At 53.9% G+C, this 18,462-nt stretch overlaps 2 protein-coding genes across 3 annotated transcripts in view; both read left to right on the top strand.

Annotated features, from left to right (window-relative positions):
• The first annotated feature begins 1,386 nt into the window (after positions 1-1,386).
• Positions 1,387-8,562, top strand: LHX1 (LIM homeobox 1). 2 transcript variants are annotated; one of them, XM_064523117.1, is made up of 6 exons: positions 1,387-1,521; positions 3,281-3,465; positions 4,610-4,836; positions 5,042-5,319; positions 6,067-6,232; positions 6,777-8,562. In XM_064523117.1, the coding sequence occupies exons 2-6, from the start codon at positions 3,296-3,298 to the stop codon at positions 7,154-7,156; spliced, it is 1,221 nt and encodes a 406-aa protein (XP_064379187.1). In that variant the 5' UTR covers positions 1,387-1,521; positions 3,281-3,295; the 3' UTR covers positions 7,157-8,562. The 2 variants fall into 2 exon arrangements, with proteins under 2 accessions (XP_064379187.1, XP_025963452.1); XM_026107667.2 differs by lacking the exon at positions 1,387-1,521 and having other exon boundaries at positions 2,519-3,465; positions 5,084-5,319.
• Positions 8,563-16,841: 8,279 nt separating this feature from the next.
• The window catches only part of AATF (apoptosis antagonizing transcription factor), a 56,792-nt gene continuing 55,171 nt past the window's right edge, over positions 16,842-18,462 (top strand). Inside the window, exon 1 of the mRNA XM_064523116.1 lies at positions 16,842-16,943. Coding sequence (XP_064379186.1) covers positions 16,859-16,943 — 85 coding nt within the window. The 5' untranslated portion in view covers positions 16,842-16,858. The remainder of the gene's footprint in view (positions 16,944-18,462) is intronic.

Below are 18,462 nucleotides of genomic sequence, written 5' to 3'. Positions count from 1 at the left end.
GCGGAGGAAAAAAAAAATAGTGAAGGAAAAAGGAGGTGGAGGGAGAGGCGCAAGTGGCCCGAGGCGGCTCGGGGCGCCCTGCGCGGAGCTGCGCGGTGCCCCGCGGAGCGGCTGTCGGCGCCCGCAGAGGGGCTGTGCCGCTGCGGTGTCTGTACAGCACTAGTGCCCCATAAAGGAGAGAGCGAAATCCCATTACCGAGCGCAGCGGTGTAGAAAGGCTCATGATGAACAGGGTGATGTTTAACTAAAAAGACGGGAACGACACCCATAAAATGCAAATTCGGCCTCGCCGGAAAAGGACTTCTTCCTCCTGAATTATATGTAAAATAAAATTGAGCGCATTTTCTTGCTCTCCTAATTCGCCCCTTTTCCAACACGGAGAAAGTGAAGGGACTTCGGCGTGGGAAGTGGACGGACCGGGCCGCTCTGTTTTGACACGCTGCCTCCTGCGCGGACCGTGCGGGGGGGGCGCGGGGCTTGCGCGCTGCCCGCCCCCGAGACACCGCGCTGCTTCGGGGCTGGCGGTTACAGCAGCCGAACACAAAAGCCGGCCGGGCTGGGCCAAATGCTTTAAAAATATAATTAAAAATATATATCTATATCGAAAAAAAACCCCAAGCCGAGCTGCCCCGAGAGCCCCCGGTGCCGGGCCGGGCCCGGGGGCGGCGGGGGGCCGGGAAGCCGCGGCGGGGCCCTTCGCTGCGGTTCTCCCGCACCGGGCAGCGCCTGGCCGGGAGCAGCCCGCCCCGTCGGGCGCCGGGCCCGGTGCCCCCGGGAGGGGGGCAGGGGGGTAACCAGATGCTTTCGCTAACGCCTGGAAAAAAAAAATCGCTGTGAAAAACTGGTGCTTGATGGACATAAGATGCTCATCTCCTTTCTCTCATTCATCGCACCAACACATGTCACTTGGGGGCCGCCGTCAAAGGGAAGAGGTCCCTCGGCAGCAGAGCGCAGCTGTCGCTCGCGGGCGCGGAGCGCGGCCGCCCCGACACCCTCCGCCCCGCTTTGCATGAGAAGCGGCCCATCTGCGGGCGTCGGGGCGGGCGGGGGCCGCGCCGCCCGCCGCCCCTATTGATTCCGGCTTCTGCAGCGCTCGCGAGCGGCGGCGAAGCAAACGGCGGCCGCGCAGGGAGGGCCCCCGCCGCGGCCCGACGGGACGGTGACGGGCGGCCGCGGCCCCGGGGGCGGGGGGGGGACCAGCAGCTCCGCGGCTCTTGACGCCTGCTGCAGAAAGCCCCCAGGAGAGGCCCCAGCGCGGGCGCGCAGCGGGCGCCGGGCTCGGCGGGGCAGCGGGGGCCCTCCCGGCGCCCCGACCCGGGAGCCGCTCTCCCGGCTGCATTTTCCTTTTCCTTTCCCTCTTCCCACCCTCCCTCTTTTTTTTTTTTTTTTTTTTTTTTAGGATGAGGAAAATGCACGTGAAATTAAGAGCAGACCTCGGCTCCCGCCGCGGGGAGCCCGCGACAGCAGGAGGAGGAGGAGGAGGAGGAGGAGGAGGAGGAGGAGGGCTCGCCCCGCTCCCAGGTGGGTCCGCCGGCCGAGCCCCGCCGCGGGGGCGGCAGCCCCGGGACGTCCGGCGCCGCGGAGCTTGCGCGCCCCGCGCCCGCCCCGCCGCCGCGCCCGTCACCCCGCGGCGGGGCTCGGGGGACTCAACCCGCCGCTGCCTCCGCTCGTCCCCGGCCCGCAGATGGGCGAGGGGGCCCGGCCCCCCCCCCCCCCCGGCCGCGCAGCGCCACGTCCCGCGAGCGGGGCAGCGCGCAGGGAAGGCGGCACCGCGGCCCGACCGACCCGGCGAGTCACCGCGGCCCTGGAAGGTGAAAGCGAGAAGCGTTTTTATTTGCCAAAAAAAAAAAGAAAGAAAGAAAGTACATCGCAGGCTGCGGCAGCAGCGGCTGCCCAGGGCCCCGCGCAGCCCCCGCTCCTCGGCTCCGCGGCGGCACGTCGGGCAGCGCAGCGCAGCGCGGCGCCCCGCGCTCCTCACCCCTCTTGCTCCGCGCACACACGAGGCTCCACTTTATTTCGCCGCGGCGGCCGCTAAGCGGGAGGCGCAGCCGTGGCCCCCGCCGCCCCCCCGGGCCCGGCCGGCAGCGCCCCGCGCGGAAGCTCCCGCGGCCCCGCGCAGCAAGTCGGGGCTCCGCGGAAAAGAAACACAGCGCGGGGGGCGGAGGGGAGAAGCCGCCGCGGCCCGGCACCACCTACCAGCTCCGCCGCGCTGCGCGGGCGTCGGCGCGGCCCCCGGCGGCGGCGGCGGGCGCGGGGCAGCGGCGCGGCCGCGCCGTCGCGGCGCTATAAAGGGGCGGGTGCGCGGGCCGCGGCGGCGCGGGCGCTGCGCGGCGCTGCGCGGGCGGGGAGGGGGGGGCGGCGGCGGCGGGCGGCGATTGGCCGCGGCGCGGCGTGACGTGGGCGCGCGGTGCATAAGGCGCGGCCGCGGGGCTGCCGGGAACATGCAGTGCGCGGAGCGCGGAGCGCGGCCGGGACGGCGCGGCAGCGCGGGCGGCGGCGCCGCTCTCCCCCTCCGCGCAGCGCCGCGCAGCGCCGGGCGCAACGCAGCGGGCAGCGCCGGGCCATGGGGCGCCGGCTCCGCGGGGCCGCGGCCGGCCGCTCCGGCTAGCGCGCGGCGATGCGCGGGGGCAGGTAGGACCCGCTCGCTGCAGCGCGGTGGCGCCGGGGCCGCGAAGACGCCGGGAGAGGAGCCGCGCCGGGCTGCGCCCTTCCCCACGCGCGAGGCGAGGACGGCGGCGCTGCGCGGCGCGGCGCGCAGGGCCATGTCTCCGCGGTAGCAGCCAAAGCCCCTCTGACCGCTGCCGGGTCTCCGATGTTGTTGTTTTTTTCCTCCTCTGATTTCTCTTCGGGAAAAGCAGATGCACTTTGACTCCTGACTGCTCTACCTCAGACCTGAGAAAAACTCATCACGCTCGCTTTTCGGCGTTTTTTTTAAATTATTCTTTTTAATTTTTATGAGCGCTGGTCTTTATAGTCGTTGTTGTTTTATTGTTCCTATTATTATTATTATTATTGCTGTCGTTGTTGCTAGCGGCCAGGATTCTGCTGCTGTGCTGGAGCGCTGGTCTCCGCGGGCAGGGGGTGGTTTCTCCTGTGTGTCCCTCCTAGGACCCTCCAACGAAGATCTCTCTTCCTCCCTTTCTTTTTCTCCTCCTCCGCTTCTCCGAGGCTTTTAAAACAAACACACAAAAAGCAAACCTACGCCGGTGTTGTCGTCTTTTTTTAACGTTTTTTTGTTTTTATTTTGCTTGACATCTGGGAAACCAATACCCCCACTCAGAAATAACCAAAGACAATGGTTCACTGTGCGGGCTGCAAAAGGCCAATCTTGGACCGGTTTCTGTTGAACGTGCTGGACAGGGCTTGGCACGTGAAGTGTGTCCAGTGCTGCGAATGTAAATGCAATCTGACGGAGAAATGCTTTTCGCGAGAAGGCAAGCTTTACTGCAAAAACGACTTCTTTCGGTAAGTACCGGCTCCCCCCGCGGACGCCCGGCTCCTCCTTTACCCGTTTTTCGTGTTCCTTTTCCCCTTTCTCTGTTTGTTTGTTTTTTGTTTAGCGTGACTGGTAAAATCCCCGTCCCCCTCCCCCGCGCCCGCGGAAGCCCTCCCGAAAGCTTTGTTGCTGCTCAAGGTGATCTCCCGCGGCCGGGCCCGAGCCGGGCTTCGCTCTACGCACCCGCGGGCGCCCCGCGACGGGCCGGTTCCGCTCCGCAGGCCGGGCCGCTGCCGGGGCTTCCCGCGGGGCTTCCCGCACCCGCGCTGCGGGCAGGGCTCGGCCGGCAGCGCCGCTTCCCCTGGCCGCGGTCCTTGCGCCCCGCCGCCAGCTCCGGAGCGGGGAGGCCGCGGCGCTCCGCGGGTCCCCGCGCACCCCGCGGGGCGTCCTGCGCCGCCGGGCCCGGGGAGGCCTCCCCCGGCGGGTCCCGGCTCACGGCACGACCCCGCTCCGAGGCGCGGATGCGCTGCAAACGCCGCAGCCGCGGAGGCTGCGCCCGCCGTGCGGAGCTGCTGCCGGCGTCCGCATCGTCCCCGCCTGCCCCGGCGATGCGCCCGCGCCCGGCGCCAGCGAAAAATAAAGCCAACGAAATGAGCCCGCTGCGCGCCCGGCCGCGCTGCCCCCCAGCCTCGCCGGGGCCCCGGGCAGCCGCCGGCCGGCACGGCCCGACCCTCGGTGCGGAGCTGCCGCGGGGCTCGCCCGCCCCGGCCCCCGCTGCCCCCGGGCCCGGGCTCGTTGCGGCGCTGCGCCGCCGGGACCCCAGCGCGGCCGCGGCCCGGCCCCGCGCAGCGCAGCGCAGAGGCTTCCCGGGGCCGGGGCGCAAACAGCGCAGAGAAATTAAGAACATACAGGGAATTGTGCTGGGCGCTTATCAGAGCGCCGTTATTGAATGTGTAAAGCGGGAAGCCCGGACAGCTCCGCGCTCGCGTTTAATTAATCTCCCAGCGGTTTATGCTCTGCGCGGGTCGGGTTTTCCGCTCGCGCGTAATTTAAGGGCAGGTATTCGTTGGGGAGGGGGATGCGGCGAGGGTGCCCGAGGCTGCCGTGCGGGGCGGGGGGGCGCGGGGGGGGCGCAGGCCGCGCTGAGCCGCTGCTCGGCCTCTCTCCCCGCAGGTGTTTCGGGACCAAGTGCGCGGGCTGCGCGCAGGGCATCTCCCCCAGCGACCTGGTGCGCCGGGCGCGCAGCAAAGTGTTCCACTTGAACTGTTTCACGTGCATGATGTGCAACAAGCAGCTCTCCACCGGCGAGGAGCTCTACATCATCGACGAGAACAAGTTCGTCTGCAAGGAGGATTACCTGAGCAACAGCAATACCGCCAAAGAGAACAGCCTGCATTCAGGTGAGGGCCCCCGCGCCGGCGCCGCGGCCGCTTCCCGGCCCCTCTCCGCCCCCCGCGTTCATTCCCCCCCGCTCCCCGAAACGAAGCGCCCTTCCCGGGGCCCCTCCGCGGGCGGCGGCGGCTCCCACCCGCCCCCCCCCCCCCCGGGGCCGCCCCGTCGCGGGCCGCCGGCTCGCAGCGTGACTCGCCGCTTTGCCTCGCGCAGCCACCACGGGCAGTGACCCCAGCCTGTCCCCCGACTCCCAAGACCCCTCCCAGGACGACGCCAAGGACTCGGAGAGCGCCAACGTCTCCGACAAGGAGACGGGCAGCAACGAGAACGACGACCAGAACCTGGGCGCCAAGCGCCGCGGGCCGCGCACCACCATCAAGGCCAAGCAGCTGGAGACGCTCAAGGCCGCCTTCGCCGCCACCCCCAAGCCCACGCGGCACATCCGCGAGCAGCTGGCGCAGGAGACCGGCCTCAACATGCGCGTCATCCAGGTACCGCGGCGCGGAGCTCGGACGGGGCGGGACGGACGGGCGGGACGGACGGGATCCTGCGCAAAGCGGCGAGCCGGCTCCGCGCCCCCTCGCAGCGCCCGGGCCGCGCAGAGCCGCGCTTCCCCTCGCCGCTGCGGCCGCTACCAACCGCTCCGCGACCCGCGCAGCGCCGCCCCGTCTGGGCCCTTCCCCGCCCGGCGGGACCGCGGGGACGGACGGACGGACGGACGGCGCGGGCACGGCCAGCTGCTTTCTTTTAAAAAACTCCTATAAAAGCTGCAAACGGTATCGGAATTAATAACCATAAATGTGAGGGGTTAATGGATAAATAAGAATGACAATGCGCTGGAATTATTAAAAGGTTTATAAACCCGCAGCGCTGGGGGTAATGGGGGGTTAAAGGACCATTAAGGACGAGGTTAGATTGGAGAGTCTCAGTGTGAGGGTAATTAGGAGTAATCTTGTCAGGGCAATAAGAATTAACTCAATCATTCCTGACCCGCAGCCGGCGAGCTGCGCGCCGAGGGGCGGCTCTGCGCGGGGCGCTGCGCGGTTGCAAGGGGAGAGCGAGGGGAAAGCTGCCTCCGCGGAGCCGCTGCCGGAGCCCGATCGGGGCCCGTGGCGATTGCGGGAAAGCACGGGAGAGGCGGCGAGGGGAAGGTCGGCGGCTCGGGGGGGTCCTGCCCGGGGCGGGGGGCGCGGGGGGCCGCGCAGCCCCTGACGGCGGCCCTGGTCCCGCCGGGCCAGGTCTGGTTCCAGAACCGGCGCTCCAAGGAGCGGCGCATGAAGCAGCTGAGCGCGCTGGGCGCCCGCCGGCACGCCTTCTTCCGCAGCCCGCGCAGGATGAGGCCGCTCGTGGACCGCCTGGAGCCCGGGGAGCTCATCCCCAACGGGCCCTTCTCCTTCTACGGAGGTGGGTACCGCTCCGCGCCCCGAGGGAGCCCGGCCGCGCTGCGCGTCCCGCGGAGATGCGCTGGTGCCCTTTCCCTGTGATGTGCAAACACCGCCTTGCTTTAATGCATGCACGCACACACACACACACACACACACACACACACACACACACACACACACACGCACACACCCCCCAATGCATGCACCCCGGGGTGCCCCCGCCGCTGCGTGCCTGGCCCCGGCTCGGCGCTGCGTTTTTGGGGTGGCTTTTGCACTGCCCCTGCGCCCAGGCCGCGGCGTTTCCGCTCCGCTGCGGGGCTGGGCGGTTTTGCAGCGCCGGCCGTTTCGGTGCCCAAATGCCACCGCGGCCGAGGGGCGCAGCCGCGCGGGAGTCCCGGGTCCTGGGCGGGGATGGAGCTGGAGCTGGTGGCACAGCCCCCCCGGTTGCCAGCGAGCTCCGCGTCCCGTTGTGCGGCACCCAGCCCTCCCGCTGCCGCAGCGCCCTCGCTCCCCGGCCCCTTGGCCTGTGCGTCACCCTCCCTCTGTCTCTCCTCGTCCGCCAGACTATCAGAGCGAGTATTACGGCCCCGGGAGCAATTACGACTTCTTCCCGCAAGGACCGCCCTCGTCGCAAGCGCAGACGCCGGTGGACCTGCCCTTCGTGCCCTCCTCGGGGCCGTCCGGCACCCCGCTGGGGGCCATGGAGCACCCCCTGCCCGGCCACCACCCCTCCAGCGAGGCTCAGCGCTTCACCGACATCATGTCGCACCCGCCGGGAGACTCGCCCAGCCCCGAGCCCAGCCTGCCCGGCTCCTTGCACTCCATGTCCGCCGAGGTTTTTGGCCCCAGTCCTCCCTTTTCGTCGATATCCGTCAACGGTGGTGCTAACTACGGCAATCACTTGTCCCATCCACCAGAAATGAACGAAGCGGCTGTGTGGTAGCTTTAAAACAAACTGGGTCTAAGTAAGTGATGATCATCTAGTCTGCTTATTGTTACGGTGTACAGAAACGAGTAAACATAACACCTCTCCCGCCCTAAGACACTGTTACCTTGGGACCGAGCTGAGCCAAGCCGCTCCAAGGAAGCTTTGCTAGAGACCAGGACAATCGTCACGTTGTGGTTGTAACAGACACACGGACAAGGGGACTTCTTGTGCCATTGACAAAGGAACTGGGGAAGCTGTACAGTAACGTGCTGCCTGCCGTAGGATGGCCCGAGCGTGAGTGCCCTGGCGGATGTCATCCCAAGAGCCACAATCCTTAGGAACTTCTCACTTAAGCGTATAGTCATTGGAGGAAGGAAAGGTCAAGGAAAAGGGGGAAAAAGCGTCAAGAACTCTAGCGTTCCCGGTTAAGGATGGTTCTGGCATTAGGAATCTGTTTGTTAATTTTTGTCTCTCAGAAAGTTCAACAAGAAGAAACTCTTTTTAGCTTCAGCCATTTCAGCCTGCTGAATACCAGGTGGGACAACTTTCTTTTTCCTTTTTTTTTGTTTTTTTTTGTTTTCCAAAATAGCAAATACTAAATGTTAAGCCCTCAGCACCAACTCTTCTACCTTCACAAAGCTACACATACAAAACCTCCTCATCCTAGCAAAGGTCGCCAACCAGACCTCTAACGAAAGTGACTTGAAAAAACAAACAAACAAAAAGTATTCTACCTTCACAAAGAGAGAGAAAAGCTAAACAAAAAGACTCTATTGAACTAAAAACAGTCAACTGTTTACGTCTAATGTTAAATTCAGGAGTTCAATGTTTTACTAATAAATCCTGTTTTAGAACCTCTTGTTCAAAAGCAAAATATTTTGAGCAACCAACCAAAATAGTTCCTTTTCTTTTCTGTAGATGTTATAACAGATTGCAGGGCTTGTGGTTCACTGTGCTAGTTTGTAAAAGGTGTTGTTTACAGAAGGCAAAGAAAAAACCCACGAAACCCAGACAGTTGCCAAATAAAGTAAATATATAGCACAAATACTGTAAGGTGCTTCGCACCAGCAACCCGAGAAAGTGTTTAAAAAGTGTTACAAGGTTAAAAAAACAGACAGACATCTTTGCTAATTTTTAGTCCTGTTGAACATTCATGGAATTGTTAATATGACTTATATAGACCCACACAGGTTTTATTTTTGTGTCTTTAAAATAAAAGTCCAAAATATTTAAATTTTATGGTCAAATATGCAGTCAACAGCTGCTACTTTTTTCTTTATATATTAAATTTCTCATATGTCTTTTATTGTTCTAATAAACCTAAGCTTGTGTGACCTCCAGTGCATATTAGACCATTCACTGTATGAAAGAAAACATGTTGGATAAAATTTGTGCATTTTTAATAAAATTAGAAAATCTGATGTTTAGATAACTTGTGTTTCATTTGATGTTTTAAGCAATTTTAAATGGATTCTCCTGAGTAAAATAGCCCTGAAAAAAAATTATCCACTATACTGATACTGTATATCTATTTTGCTTTGGTGGAAGTCTAAACCCTGTTGTCAATGCAGATAGGAGTTATCTGTAGTTTCAGCCTTTTTTTTACATCTGCAGACTCAACTGGTAAAATAGAAATAATATGTTAATCTCTACATGAAATTACAGAATTGGAAACTAATCAAATTGTTAAATATAGTAGCTTATTCTAGGTCCGTGATAAAACATATTCAAAATGATCATTTTATTCATAAACAAAAATGTATTATGAATGTCAGAAACGTGCAAATGTGGTTTAAAACTGATCCATTTGTAGTTAAATTAATTCTCCAAAGGTAATCCTTTTTTTAATGGAACGGTTTGGAAGACAACATAACCTCAATGTCATGGAAGTAATTTTAATCCTTTTTGCAGAGCCGATACAGAGAGCATTGTTTTATAGCATTTGGTATATAAGAAATTCTATAGAGGGCAGTGGGGAAGAGTATTTTGCTTTGCACTAGACACTTGCTAATATTCTTGCAGAAAAATGAAACAAAAAATTCTGAAACCTTGTGCAATTACAGATTTAATGTTTTGATTTTAAATTATTGCAGCATCCCAAACATTCGGTTCTTCAAAGGCAGAATTCTTACTGATTCCGAGATTACTTTGACCTGTATTAGAAGTAAAGAATTAGGTTTGGTTTTAAAAAGTCACTAATTTAAATATTTTCCACCTGCTGAGATAATAGAACAGGATGAACTATAATTGCATATTTTCCCCCGTCTCTCAACCAGTTGTGACTCTGGCTGATTTCTTTTTTATTTGAAGTAGACACAGAAATTTGCTGTAGAACGGAGACTTCTACATTCTCAGCAATTCAATTATTTATTTCTTCGGATTGAGGGAAAAAATCAAAATGCTTTAAAGTTGTACGGTTTGTAATTTTCAGCAGTGATTTCTTATTTTGTTCACAGCCTAGTTTATGTGCCCAGCAGAGGGGCCATCTAGATGAAGCAATAGTTCACTTTAAACACAAAATGTCTTATATAATAATATAAAGATAAAAACTATCTGCAAGGGATCTGTTAGTGTTTCTAAAAAAATCATGCTTTATTAAATACAGGGGAGACTTCTTAAACTCATGGGCTCTGTGTCTAACTCATTTATTTATCTTTTATATTGTTGGTATGGGGTTTTTGCTCTGTTTTGCATTTATATAAGCAAAATAATGGGTGATCTATTTATTATAAACTTTTACTTAACTGGGCCAATGCTATTTATAAATACTGCTAGTTGTGCTTCTGGTCTATGCTGCTGTTTCATTGTCGATTCCATTATTTTAAATGAGAATTTCACCAAATAGGCATTATTTGTGGAAATCATGTCTGCCAACTGTTTCTTCTTTTCTTTTTTTTGTTTTTGTAACAAGTTATTTGTAACAGTTTATTCCATGTTTATTTACGTGGAGGTGTGATCTAGTTCAGTTTAGGTCACTGTTTCATAAAAGAGACCGAGGACAGCCGATGTCGTTGGGTTTTTTTTCCCCCAAAGATCCCGCTCGCTCCCGTAGGAGTTTTGCCGTCTCGAGGTGTCCGCGGAGCAGCGGTGCCCTGCTCGGGGCTGCGCGTGTGTCGGGTTTCCCGGCTCCGACGGGGAGGCCCCAGCGCTCGGCGGATTTCGATTCTCCGCTCCTCGGCGCGAGCGCGGGGTTGCCGAAGACCCTAATCCAGCAACAATTGCACAGTCAAAACTCCTTTAGAAATCATTGTCACGTCGGGTTCTTGTAAGTCCTTGTTTACAAGAGCGTTTCCATTGACTTCAGTAGCATTACTCGGGTGAATAGAGGTCTGCAGAAGGCCCGCTGCAAATACGGGCGGCGGGGATTAGTTTTACATGTGCATATTATTTTTTAAATGCAGAAAAAGAGACGTGACGTGTATGCAACTACACGTATGTGCAATGAATTTTCAAATGTGTTTTTAGAAGCATTTATTCTCCTTTGATTTTTTCCGTCCTTGACCGTTTCTGGTTTCGGTGACCTTCACCTTGTTGCTGTATCCCAGCAGAAAGCGCAGCTCGCTGCCGTGACAGCACGCACAGGCCCACCCCGTCCCCCCGAGCCCCCGCGGCGTCCCTGGGGTCACCGCGGAGAGCGGTGCCTAGCCCTCCTCTCGCCGATAAGGCAGGCCCGGTACTTAGATGTGCGAGACTGAAGGCTTTTGCAAATCCCATGTTTAAGACCATTTAACATTTACTAAGAAAAAGGCACGAGGAAAATACTGTAAGTATTACTCGCATTAAGCTAATCTATACGAAGGAGGTATTTTTAAGGATAATCAAGGTGTCTTTAAAATGCCACGAATGTCCAGCATTCGCGCAACGCTGCTTTTGGCACAAACGGATTGCCTACCGTGTTCACGATGCTATCGTTGCGTGACACTCCTCTCCGCGGTTCCCTTTTTCCTTCAGTCATTTCTACTATCTATTTACTCAGGCCTTTGCTTGGGGAATGCTAGGGGATTTGTAAAGAGCTGTATCCCAGGAGTAAGAATGTACTTAAATTATGATTTGTAGACAAATGATGTATATTATTTTAATATGTGTATGTGTACCCAGATGCTGAGTGATGGGTACATGATACAAATCTATAAATAAATATAATTTAAAAATATCAGTGGTGATTTACATACTTTTGCCATTCTAGGAAGTGGCAGATACTGCAGTGTCCTCCTAGGGAAAATTCCTTTTGCCGTAGGCTGGAATTTCTCCCCGAGCAACAGTGCTTTATTTAAGCTTTGCATGTTCTTACAATATGAAATATAAGAAATTGCAACCTCCCTTTCTGTTACTGCCCTTGTGTACAGACTAGTATATAACTTCAGATATGTTAAGATTAAACAATTGATATGTATCCTTAAATTCCGACTGCCGTGCAGCTGCGAGCAGGAAACGAGCAGGGCGCAGGGCTGGGGAAGCTGACGTTGCCAGGTAGATTAGGAAGGGATTTGGAAAGTCTTTTATTCGTGTCTGCCTCTGTACCGGGGTGCTCAGGATTTCTGACGACAGCAAAATATTCATGAAGCGCTAACTGAAATTAATGGGACCGTTTAAAAAAGATTTCAGCCTACTTTAATTACAAATCCTTTTGGGAATGCTCTCTTTCTTCTGTGTTGCTTTCTGAACAGTGTTAGTGGTGTTTTCAGTCATACACCACAGGGTCCTGCTTACAAAGCTGAGTTTGTTGTTGCCTGAAGAGTTTTTCTTCCATTAAACACAGCAACTTAATACAAACATTGAAGAGTAGCTGTGGCCTTACAGTTAGCTGAAATTAGTCAATTTTCTTTGTATTTGAAATTACTGTAACTGGCATCACAACAAGGCAGGGTGCTCTCAGGACGACGGATTTCTCGCTGCAGCGTGTTTACCATTTGTGCGTGGCACCGCCGAATTAGAGGCGTGCAGTTGTCTTTATTATGCATATCACTTGCCGGTGCTCAGGGAGCATCCCGCGGCCCTCTGTGCAGCGCTCCGTGGGGAGAAGCGGTGCAGTTGCTATCTCTGTAGTCTTCTGTTACAGGCTGTCTTCAAATTCAGGAGCATCTATGCTTTGGTTATCGTTGGTGCGATGTTTGGAGGGCATTTTTGGCGACCATAAGAATTAGGACTTTTGCCTGATTGGTTTTAATATAAGCTTGCCTCCTGCAGAAGCTGAATCTTTAAAGAGGCTGATAGTATCGCTAATTGTCTGGAAGGAAGTATTTAATGCTGTTAATCTGAGAGGCCCACATTTGCAACACAGGTCTGCTGCGATTTTGTTGAAAGGTCTATATATGGCATGGGAATAATAATGCAACACAGATCCTATAGACGTGCTTAAATATAAGCTGGAAAACATCCTCCCTGACTTTCACAGAATTAAACACCCGCTTGGGTGCTGTGGTGAGTGGGAAAGGGTGAACCGTACGACAGAAACTACCGCGGACAGTTGTGCTTAGCATCTCAAGAAGAGATGGTGTATTTGCTCTTTTCTGTTGCACTGGGGAGTGTGCGTGTGTGCTCCGCACTGAGGGAGTCTCTCCATCCGAAACAGACTTCTGCTCTCTCTGAAAAGGTTTTCTCCTAGTCTTTAAATTGTCTCTGGGTGGCCTTTAAAACGCCTGTCTGCTAAAAGCATCTTTAGGGCCTGCATCTATTATATAAACTATATTCATTGTATTTTTAGCTGGAAGAACAATTAAGGGTTGATTAAGTCTCGAAATCAATTAAGATGTGTTTTTTGAATGAATGATGGGTTAGGAATATCAGAAATACTCAAATAAATAAAATCATGGAGGAAAAATAATAAATATTTTAGGGAAAGATTTTTTATATATATATACACATCTACGTTTTCTGTTTTCTTTTTTTTTTTCCAGTGGAAGGGTTTTCCTGTATTGTCTTTTCTGCTTCCCCTCATTTTCTTTCTCTTCTCCCCCTTTTTTACTGGCAGATTGTGTTGCTGATTAAAAAAAAAATTGTAAAATCAAATAGTCTGACTAAATGAAAAAGGTTGGTTTGGTGAAATGACATTTACTAGCCTAAATGTTGGAAAAATAGAACTAGCTCAGCTCTGGTTTGTAGCTATTTTGGGACACTATGCTGTCCTCTGTATGTGGGTCAAATTCTGCTGTGGATAATGCAATTCAATTAAATTCAGTAGCTGTGACTCGGCTGCACGTAATTCTTGCGGCTCTCTGGGAATCGCGCAGACCGCAGCCCCACTTGCCCCCGCCGCGCCGTCGCACGAGGTAGGAGCCCGGCACCGAGCGCTGGCAAACGCGGACGGTTCGGCAGATGAGCAGTAAATTATTCAGCCTGGTTGTCTGGATGGCTTTACATTTCCAACACACTTCTTTGCTTTTTTATGTTTAAGTAAAGAAATGCTCTGAAAAATTGATTGTTATTAATAATATGTAATTATACAGACACACAAGTATGATACGGTCTCTCATTGCTAAAGCCACCATCTAATGTGGCAGTTTCCTAAAAGATGACAAGCTCCACAAATACACCCTAACAGCAAAGGAAACCAAGTATGAGAAATTAAAAGATTTTTTTAATAATACAGACTATTCAAAACTCACTTATCTATCTGTTATGTGTTTAGGGTGTTATTTTCATTTTACCAAATAAGCATGTAAATAAAAAGTAAAATTAAGAAGAAAAATGCCAGAGAAATTATATCAGTTAGTTTGATGACTTGTGCTTATAGTTTACCAACAGGCAGAGGGTTTTATGGAACGTACTATGATGCATAAAAGGCTTTCATGATTGTCTTAAAAATTAAATTAAAATGTATTGATATAATTTTTATACAAACACTCTCCTGCACAATTAGGAGTGCAAACCACAGCAGCATGGTTTCAGGGCATGTGAACCAGAAATTAAAACCAAGTCTGAGAGCCTGATTTAATTATCCTGCTAAGTAAAAGGCAAAAGAGAAAGAATAAACAGTAAAGAAGACGACTGTATTGGTAAAATATTTTAACAATCCATGACTTTAATGCTGTGGATTTTCTGTTTGATGTTGTTTTATTGACTCAATCCCTCTAACAAAAATCTTCGATGAACAACTGCTCGCGCTTTGGACTGCTGGTCCACACAGCCCCTACGTAGCTGTTACCCGAGTCATTTTTGGGGTGCCCAGAGGCCCCGGGGGCCTGACCGTGGTTGCACACCACGCGCTGCCTGTCGCAGAAGGGCGAGGGAACGTACATGCTGTGTATACGCTGCTCTGATCGTATAGCGATTTTTCTCTGTTCACATTTGTTTTGCACTGATGTAAATGACTGATGCAGGGTAGAAAAACAGGTCCATAAGCTTTGACAGGACCCCTCATGTTTACAGTTGTACAAGAATTTTAATGCATTGCTGGATTTGAGATTTATACCGAACAATAGTCCCATTAATCTCAATGGGCGAGATTCTGATCTCACTGAAGTGAGTGACAAAAATTCAAGAAGCTGATTTTTTACTGAAAAATACTCATGCGACTCTCTGTGTATTTTTTATAAATTATATTGGGCACATTCTATATAACCATCTCTAAAAGCCTCTCTCACTTTATTGATGGGACTATTTATTATTTGTTAGGTTAGGGTAGAAAACATCCCTTTTTCACTCTGTAAAGTGCAGAGGTTTGAAAACGCAGCTATGCATGGGGCTATTGGCGGTTCTTTGGTCAGCCGAGTACTTCCAAGTAACTGTTCAGGTAAGCACCTGTTCCTGCTGCTTAATTTTCTGTAGACTTATTTCTCCAGGCTCCTCCCTTCCTTTATTATGGCATCTTTTATTCCGAAAACAAAAATGCCTACTAACCTTAAAGAAAAAAAAATAGAAGCAAAGCCAGGGAAGAACTATATGCATGTGCTGTTTTATAAAATTATGTCTTAGTAACAAATACCGTAGCAGTGCTTAATTTTATGTTGCTGCAGCAATGGCAAACCGAAGTAATATATAATGCAGAGTGTTATAGCTCTCAGTCATGTCATTTACAATAAGAAATTTACATCTTTTTCACCCCCCCAAAAGTTGAAAGAGGATTGAAAATGGCAGCATAAAATCCAAGGGTTTTGTCTGCAATGGAAATGTGCATTTTCAGTAAACATTAGGGTTTTTTAAAATATAAATTTAATTGTATATTGTCTTTATAATATACAATGTCACACAATTTTGTAGGGAGAGTCGGGAGGGTTTTTGAGAAGGAAAATGGGGGGCAGGATGCTTTTTTGTTTTCCCCAGCCTTCTCTACCTGCGCCGCCCCCCAGCATTCAGCAAAGCCCCCATTTGAAGTTGGTAGCCAGCAACGAACTGCAGAGGCTGCTAGAGGAAATGGTAATTAATGATATTCCTCTGCCCTCTGTAGGACAACCGGCTGCACTGAACACGTCCGCTTCGGGGGAATAAAACCGGATCCCGGCGTAAGGGAGCAAACCGCGACGCCGCCCCAGCCGCCCGGCCGGCACGTTTCTGCATGCTAATTAGCAGCCGTGTCTGGATTAATTTCTGTAGCATATAAAAGCAGATAAGCAGTGGGGAGAGCCTTGTGTTGACAAGAAGACGGGGATGAGCAAGCAGCCTCCCGAGCTGCCGGAGCAGGGCTCGAGCCAGTTGCCTGCCTGAAGTTTGCAGCCCAGGCGGCACCGCACGCCCACGGCCGAAAGCGCTAATATCGGGGTCCAACTCGACCCTGTTAAGTTGCTCCAGGGGTGACGTGAAGCTTAGGCCCCCGATATTCAGACCCGAAATGCCGATTTGGGTCCGTTCTCGCTCATGACGCAGGACCTCTTGCCGCCCGCCGCCTCCTGCGACGCCGGAAGGCCGGGTCTGTTTGGAGGCCCCCCCACCCCAAAGAGCCGGCAGGGGAAACCGCGAGCGGGCGAAACCGAAGCCGTCGCACCCGAACTGGCTCCTTCCCCTTAGCCGGCTCGCGGGGCCACCCTTCCCGCCTCGCTTTGCGGAGGCTACTGGGAGGCCGGGGCTCTGCAGGCACCTCCCGGGAGCCCCAACGCTGCCCCAAATCTCTGGGACGGGCCCAGTTCAGGTGCCACGGTCTAGCCTTGCCTAGCAGGGACCTCGCTTAAGTAGACACCGTGGCATTTTTAATATAGGTGGCAAGAAAACAATCCAATTCTGTGCATTTAGCAGCACTAAAAATCAAGCACTTTTTTTTTAATAGCAGTGGTATTTTGTACCGTATCACACCACTTTGCTTCGATACAGCTCATCACTGCTTTTCCAGCCGCGCTTTGCAAACATTCGCTCTCGCAAGGGCGATTTGTGTCACCATCCCCGGCTCGGCGGCGGGGGACAGCGGCGAGGAAGGGGCTGTGATGTGACCCAGGGCTCGCGGGCTTGGCGTTTATCGATTATTTATTGTTTATTTATTGTTCATGCCACCCCGTGCACGTTAGCCTGGGCGGTTCGCTCGCCGAGGGGCGGACGAAGGTGGCAGCGAAGCCCGGAAGATGGTGACCCGCCGGGCCTGGGCCTGCCCCGGCGATGGCGGCGGGCCCGGCCCAGCCGTCAGCGTCCCCCCGGCCCCGGGCAGGTGCCGCCCGCCAACCCCCGCGCTCCCCGGGGCGGAGGAAGCAGCTGTTGGGCGCCGCCGCCTCACGGGGCGCCGCCGCCGCCCCGCCCCGCCATGTCACCGCCCCGCCCTCCCTCCCTCCTTCCCGCCCTCCCGCCCGCGAGAAGATGGCGGCGCCCTTAGCGCGGCAGCTGCAGGAGCTGCTCGACCCGCGGCCCAGCTTCCGCGACCCCGAGGACGACGCGGAGGAAGGTGAGGGGGGAGGCGGGGAGGGGGGCTGACACCCGCCGGGCCCAGCCGCGCCCGGGCCCGCCGCAAGCCGCGCCGCAAGCCGCCGGCCGGGCCGCACGTGGCGCCTCGGCGGGACCGTGGCCCGCGCTTCCCCCCGCGGGCGGCCCGCGACACGCGTGGGGTGCGCGGCTCTCTGCGCGGCTCCCCCGCCGGCCCCGGCCCCGGCCGCCTCCCTCGGGAAAACGGGCCAAACCCCGCGGGCGGAGGCGGCCCTCCCCCCCCTTCCTTGGGGTGATTTTTGAAGTGATTTTTGAAGTGATTTTCGCAACGTTTGTGCCTCCGCTCGTGCCACGCGAGGGGGGGGGGGCGTCACCGTGGCCGTTTCCACACGGTTTGGTGGCTCCGATGAGTGACTTTGTTGCACGCTGGTGACTGGGAGACACGTGTGGAGACCTGGTCCTGACTGCGTCGCCTTGAGCCCTCTCCAGCCTCGCTTGTGTCTCGCCTAGACTGGAGGCTTTTCAGGGCAGGGACTTTCTTGTTATCCGTAGCTCTGTCTTGGTTGGAACATGTAAATTTAGAAATCGTGAGACTAGTAGAAACAATGCACGTTCCTACGTGCGAGTTAGGAACAGCTACGTGGCTCCTAGAGAACCTAGTGGTGTGTCCTGCGTTTTTACCAGATCTTGGACTTGCTCTGTGTTGAGGAGGAAGGCCTCCTCGAAGATGGCAGGCGTATCTTAACGGTGTGGTGTTCCGTGACACGCAGCCTTCCCCTTGGCTGCCACTGTGGGCAGCGCGTGGGCTCCTTGCTGTGGTGTCCTGCACTGGCTCCTAAGAGGTGTTTGAAGACTGTTGTGTCAGCGTAAGTTTTGTCTCAAAACGAGGAATCTGTAGAACTTGCCTTTGTGTTCACAACACCACAAGACGACTTCAAGCCCAAGCCATTTCTCTTTCACCAGAAATCAGACTCCTGATTTCTCTTTCACCAGTTTGAAGTTCAGCATCTATTGAGTGATGAAATAAGACATCATCCCTGATGACTTGTCATGGTTTAAAAACGTTCCCCCCCACAAGTAAGCAATATATGTGAGACATTAACATTTGCAAACACACATTAAAATGAGCACTTGGCGATGTTCAGCCAGTTGGATCACTCAATTGGTTGAACAATCCTAACCCTGTAATTTTGCGTACAGGGAGTCTCACACATGAATGAAAATAAGGAGGAAACATAGTATGATGAGTTCTCTTTGCTGGAATACTTCATCCCTGTGTCCTGGAGATGAAGGGTATGAAAGGGAATAACCATCATAGTGAAATTATTTTCGCTGCTTAGCCATTCTAAAGTGTTTACATATTTTTGTGCATTTTATATATAAAAATACATCTCTCAAGAGGCCAAAGTGCATCTGAGTTGGAGTTTTTCCTCCTTTGATTTGTCAGCATGAAGTGAAAGCATTCTAGCTTTGCTGAGTCCTCCACCCAGCGGACCACACTTCTCAGGAGGCTCCTGTGATGTTCAGGGATCCATGTGAGG

The sequence above is a fragment of the Dromaius novaehollandiae genome, chromosome 19 (assembly GCF_036370855.1).
Source record: "Dromaius novaehollandiae isolate bDroNov1 chromosome 19, bDroNov1.hap1, whole genome shotgun sequence".
Classification (NCBI taxonomy): domain Eukaryota; kingdom Metazoa; phylum Chordata; class Aves; order Casuariiformes; family Dromaiidae; genus Dromaius; species Dromaius novaehollandiae.
This window is presented reverse-complemented; position numbering and strand designations above follow the sequence as displayed.